General features: G+C 51.4%; 1 protein-coding gene across 1 annotated transcript in view; it reads left to right on the top strand.

The window, feature by feature from the left end:
- Window positions 1-223: 223 nt before the first annotated feature.
- Window positions 224-6,000, top strand: part of LRP3 (LDL receptor related protein 3) — a 95,491-nt gene continuing 89,714 nt past the window's right edge. The window contains exon 1 of the mRNA XM_068260130.1: window positions 224-399. Within this exon, the coding sequence (XP_068116231.1) occupies window positions 345-399 (55 nt within the window). The 5' untranslated portion in view covers window positions 224-344. The remainder of the gene's footprint in view (window positions 400-6,000) is intronic.

Here is a 6,000-nt window from a genome sequence, read left to right as displayed (position 1 = left end):
CGTGGGTTGCAGAAAGGAATGGGTGATTGTATGTGGACTGCACACATTAGCATTGACAGTTCCCTGTTAGTGGGCTGCACTGGTTATCTCATCCTCAGCAGGCTGGCTTTGTATGCAGAGATGAGATTGCTGGCTCCTCCATCAGCCTGTTGGGTGCTTTTTTCCCAGAAGGATGCTGTTGGCTCTCCTCCTCCATCGCTCCTCCTTCCTCAGCCAGCTGCTCCTGCAATGTGCCTCTCAGCTGTCCTCATCCTCTGTCTGACAATAGAGCCAGCTGATGTGGAGCCTGTCCCCTCCTGCACCCCCCTGGCTGGCTGACAAAGGACCTCAGCCCCCCTGTCACCATGCCCAGCGCTGCCCGGCTGGACCTAATCCACCACATCTCCGTCCTTTGCTTCGGTGAGTGTCTGTTCCTGCCAGACCCCCTGACTGGCATCTTCTCCCCTCTGTGTTGTGTTTTCACAATCGTGTCTCTTTGTATTTCCTCCACTTATTATACCAGAGGCTGCAATAGCCCCGACCAGCCAATCGGAGTCCTGGTCGGTCATTTGCAGTGGGTAACAGATCTTTGTACATCACATTTGTTTTGTATTCCATAAGCTCTGGTGATCATTGGAGATAATGTTCAGTAACCGCTAGCAACAAGGGGCTGCATCCACTACAGCAGGCTGTATTCTGCCTTGTTGCTATGGGTTACTGCATGATTCAATACACGTCACAGTACGATCTATGGATTTGCAGCTTTTCACTGTCTTTTTAAGTCTGGTTACTTTTGGCATCGTTAAGACATGTGTCTGTGGAACGCAGTGCAAAAGCAACGCAAAGCAATGTATAAAGGCGTTCTAATCTTATCGCCTTCTCCGCTGCGAACGCATGATCCAAACGCAGCAATCGAAAAAGGAACTGCAAATGTGGCTCAAATGTCTGCTTACAAACCCTAAAATGATGCTCAAATTGTCAATTAGGCAACATTTGATCCCATCCGGTTATCAGCTTGATTAAGTGATCTTCTATAGAGACCATGAAGTATTTTGTTGCTCTCATGATAACATTTTCTAATCAGTTGTGAGTTTCTGATGGGACCGGGTTGAAAAATTTTGCTCACATTGTTTTCAGTCCCACTGAGCAGCCCAAATGCATACATGTATAGATCTGATGAATTTCTGCTCTCCACAGATCTGATCAATTTCCCTTTTCGTGGCGTTTCACCACGCTCTCAGTATTATTTAACTTTTAAAAAAAATTGTTTAAATGTTGGGATTGCATAGAGATTGGAGAGTGTGGTTTGTTTCCGCTCAGCATCGTTTATTAGCAATCTGGTACAGTTGCATGAGCATGTTGTGAATTATTTTTTCACGGCAATGGAAATTGTGATTATTTGGAAATTCTTGTGAATGGACCTAGGAGGCGGCCAGCCTGGTCAGTGCGGCTTTGTGTGTGTGGCTAGGTGAATGGACCGAGGAGCTGGCCGGCCTGGTGAGAGCGGCTTTGTGTATGTGGCAAGGTGATTGGGCCGAGGAGCCAGCCGGTCTGGTGAGCGCGGCTTTGTGTGTGTGGCTAGGTGAATGGACCGAGGAGCTGGCTGGCCTGGTGAGAGCGGCTTTGTGTGTGTGGCTAGGTGAATGGACCGAGGAGCTGGCCGGTCTGGTGAGCGCAGCTTTGTGTGTGTGGCTAGGTGAATGGCCCGAGAAGCGGCCGGTCTGGTGAGCGCGGCTTTGGGTGTGTGACAAGATGAATGGACCGAGGAGCCGGCCGATCTGGTGAACTGGGCTTTGTGTCTGTGGCTAGGTGAATAGGCCGAGGAGCCAGCTGGTCTGGTGAGATGGGCTTTGTGTGTGTGTGTGGCTAGGTGATTGGCCGAGGAGCCGGCCGGTCTGGTGAGCGCGGCTTTGTGTTTGTGGCTAGGTGAATGGACCGAGAAGCGGCCGGTCTGGTGAGCTGCGCTTTGTGTGTGCGTGGCTAGGTGAATGGACCGAGGAGCCGGCTGGTCTGGTGAGCTGGGCTTTGTGTGTGTGTGGCTAGGTGAATAGGCCGAGGAGCCGGCCGGTCTGATGAGCGCGGCTTTGTGTGTGTGGCTAGGTGAATGGACCGAGGAGCCGGCCGGTCTGGTGAGCGCAGCTTTGTGTGTGTGGCTAGGTGAATGGCCCGAGAAGCGGCCGGTCTGGTGAGCTGCGCTTTGTGTGTGCGTGGCTAGGTGAATGGACCGAGGAGCCGGCTGGTCTGGTGAGCTGGGCTTTGTGTGTGTGTGGCTAGGTGAATAGGCCGAGGAGCCGGCCGGTCTGATGAGCGCGGCTTTGTGTGTGTGGCTAGGTGAATGGACCGAGAAGCGGCCGGTCTGGTGAGCGCGGCTTTGTGTTTGTGGCTAGGTGAATGTACCGAGGAGCCAGCTGGTCTGGTGACATGGGCTTTGTGTGTGTGTGTGGCTAGGTGAATAGGCCGAGGAGCCGGCCGGTCTGGTGAGTGCGGCTTTGTGTGTGTGGCTAGGTGAATGGACCGAGAAGCAGCCGGTCTGGTGAGCGCGGCTTTGTGTATGTGGCTAGGTGAATGGACCGAGGAGCCGGCTGGTCTGGTGAGCTGGGCTTTGTGTGTGTGTGGTTGGCTCACTCTTTGCGTTTGCTTACTCAGGAATCCTCATGAACAGTCAGGGGTTAAGTGGACAGACGAGTGGCCTGCAGCAGTAATGACTGCTCTGTGCTTGCTGCTGTCCTCATCCGCTCCAGCAATGGCAGGGGTTAAATACTATGATCTCATTCTGTGTGGTCCCTGCATTGCTTCCAGCACTGGGCTCATTGTAACCTGTGCACAGCATACTTGACACCTGCAGGGCCCTTGCTGCATCATACGCCAACTCTGTGCATTTCCAGCAATAGATGCCCCTCTCTGCTGTCCAGATTTAGATCAGAGGAGATTGCCTTCAAGCAAAGAGAAGGGCTCTGTAGCTTCTGCTTCCAGATCTTCTGTATTCACAAGGAATAGCTACAAAACAACTGAATTCCCAGTATGTGCAAATGCTTCTTACCACAAATAGCTAACAGGCCAATCACATGGCATCTACACCTGCTACAGATTAGATCAAGCAGAACATCAGATTAAGGAAAAGAGGGATAGAAGGGTAGCCGGAAATTTAGGTGCCCACACCGATTTGGGCGACCCTATAGGCGCTAATGCAAATATCGTTAATACGGCGTCCAAACCAGAAATTTGGATGCCCGGTAAAGGTGTTTGTGCGGGACGGGGGGACAGAACTTCCTCCAGTCCCTGGCATCTTATCTGTCCCTCACTGCAGCTCTGGTGTCCCAGGATTCCCTCCGTTGCAGATGCCGACCTTCTGTGCCTGGCTAAGCGCACAGCCGCTCCACTCGTGATCGCACTCACGTGGCCTGGAGCATTCTGCGCAGATACAGTACTTTTGCATCTGCGCAGAACGCTCCAGGCCACGTGATCACGATTGGTGTGGCTGCACGCTCACCCAGGCGCAGAAAATGGCGAGCTTGGCATCTGGAACGGAGGAGATTCCGGGACACCGGAGCTGCGGCGAGGGACGGATAAGCTGCCAGGTGCTGGAGAAAGCTCAAGATAAGAACTTGTTTTTTCCTTTTGCTCACATCTGTCCTTTAAAGACTAAGAATATCTGTAAAGATTGACAATATTTTTATTGATGAAATGGATACTAAAAATATTTTAATTAGTGAAACCCCACGCCCTTTTTTCCTCGTGCCCCTTTTTCATGCACACGATTTAAAGTACACCTGATGATCTCTTTGGCTTCAGTAGAATCTGAATCACACACTTGAAACAAGCATGCAGCTAATCCAGTCGCCAGAGCACCTGATCTGCATGCTTGTTCAGGGGCTATGGCTAAAAGTATTAGAGACAGAGGATCAGCAGGGCAGCCAGGCAATATGTAGTGTTTAAAAGGAAATAAGTGTCAGCCTCTATCTCCCTCTCACTTCAGGTGTGTTTTGAGTGACTTGGAAGTCACACGGTCGTTGCCGCTGGTCTGCCTATTTCAGAAATTTCCGATGTGCTGGTATTCTCACACTCAACCATTTCTAGGGTTTACAGAGAATGGTCCGAAAAAGAGAAAATATGCAGTGAGCGGCAGTCGTGTGGGCAAAATGCCCTGATGATGTCAGAAGTTAGATTGGAAGGAGCACAAAAGCAACAGTAGCTCAAATTACCAAGGTATGCAGAATACCATCTCTGAGCACACAACACATGGAACCTTGATGCAGATGGGATACAGCAGCAGAAGACCACACTGGGTGCTCTACCTGTCAGCCAAGAATAGGAAACTGAGGCTACAATTTGCACAGGCTTGCCAAAATTGAACAATACAAGATTGGAAACATCAGTAATAAGACTGAAGGGAGATCCCGTCAGCAAAATTCCAAGAGGTGGATGAGTAACATTTCATTCATGCTCTGCTCGGGACTCTGAATAGGAAAGGAGGGAATCACTAGGGTGGGTGAGTGAGGCGCTTTTCCATCATCAGGCGCCTGTAGGCACGTGCATAGTAATTCCGGCCCTGTAGGGGGGTATCACTAGCCTGCAGGCTGGCAACACATTCTGTTATGGAGGGAGCCGGGGGGACGATAATGCAAGCCCGATGGACTGGAAGGTGTTAAGGAGAGCAATGGCCTCAGACTGCTTCTGACCAAGACATTTCAGCACTCTGCAAAGCATCAGAGTCACTGTACACCCAAGACTCTAGGTAGATGTGGCACCGACTGGGGAAGCAGGATATATGGGATGCCAGCTAGTGGGGGAGGTTTTGGCGCTGCCATTGGGGCCCAATTAATATGTTGGTAAGGAGGGGTAATTTGGGAGCCCAAAACATATTGGGAGTTGGGGCCATTGCCCCACGAGCCCAAATTCCCCCTACTTATTGATAAATTCAATGGGCCCCTATGGCGACACCTGAACATTTAAGGGTTTCCTTTAGTGTTTTTCTTTTTTTAATTTTTTTTTTTTTTTTTTTTTTTTTGCAGTAAGGGTGGTTAAGGTTAGCCATGGGGGAGGAATGGATAAGGTTAGGCTTGGGTGGGGGTTTTGCAGGAACAGTTAAGGTTAGGCATGGGTGGGGTGTATTGCAGGGACGGTTAAGGTTAGGAATGGGGTGTGTGCGGGGACAGTTAAGGTTAGCCTGGGTGTGGGGGTTTGTGGGGACGATTGGGGTTAGCCGTGGGGGGGGGGGGGGGAGATGTGCGGGGATGGTTAAGGGTAGGTGTGTGTGTGTGTGTGGGGGGGGGGGGGTGAGTGCCTGGATGGTTGAGGTTAGTTGTGGGTGGGGGGTTTTGCAGCAGGGATGGTTAAGGTTAGGCCTGGGTGTGGGGTTTGTGGTGGTGAGAATGGTTAGGTTAGGCTTGGGTGGGGTGGGGGGTTGCGGGGATGGTTAAGGCTAACTGTGGGTGGGGAGTTTGCAGTGGGGACGGATAAGGTTAGGTGTGGGGTGTGTGTGCGGTGACGGTTAAGGTTAGTCATGGGTGGAGTGTTTTGCAGCAGCGTGGACGCTTAAGGTTAAGCGTGGGTAGGTTTGCGGGGACGATTAAGGTTAGACTGGAGGGGGGGGGGGGGGGGGGTGTGCGGGGACGGTTAAGGTTAGCGATGGGGTTTTGCATCAGCGGGGATGGTAAAGGTTAGGCATCGGTTGGGGGTTTGTGGTGGCAAGAATGGTTAAGATTAGGCTTGGGTGTGGAGGGGGGGGGGGGTGCAGGGACGGTTCTGGTTAGCCGGTGGGTGCAGGATTTGTGGGGAACGCTGAAGGCTAGCCGTGGGTGCAGGTTTTGCGTCAGCGGGGACGTTTAAGGTTAGGCGTGGGGACAGGGGGCTTGCAGGGGCAGTTAAGGTTAGCCGTGGAGAGGGGGGTGGTTAAAGTAGTGATTTCTAAGTAAAGAATAGGCTTAGATTTAGCTAAAGTAAAATATTGGTATTTAATACCAATATTTTACACTTTAATAGTAGAATATGGGTAAAATGACCCTTAAGGCCCATACACAC

The sequence above is a fragment of the Hyperolius riggenbachi genome, chromosome 11, assembly GCF_040937935.1.
Source record: "Hyperolius riggenbachi isolate aHypRig1 chromosome 11, aHypRig1.pri, whole genome shotgun sequence".
In the NCBI taxonomy this organism is placed as follows: Eukaryota; Metazoa; Chordata; class Amphibia; order Anura; family Hyperoliidae; genus Hyperolius; species Hyperolius riggenbachi.
The sequence above is the reverse complement of the archived record's forward strand: the minus strand, read 5'-3'. Positions and strand labels throughout refer to the sequence as shown.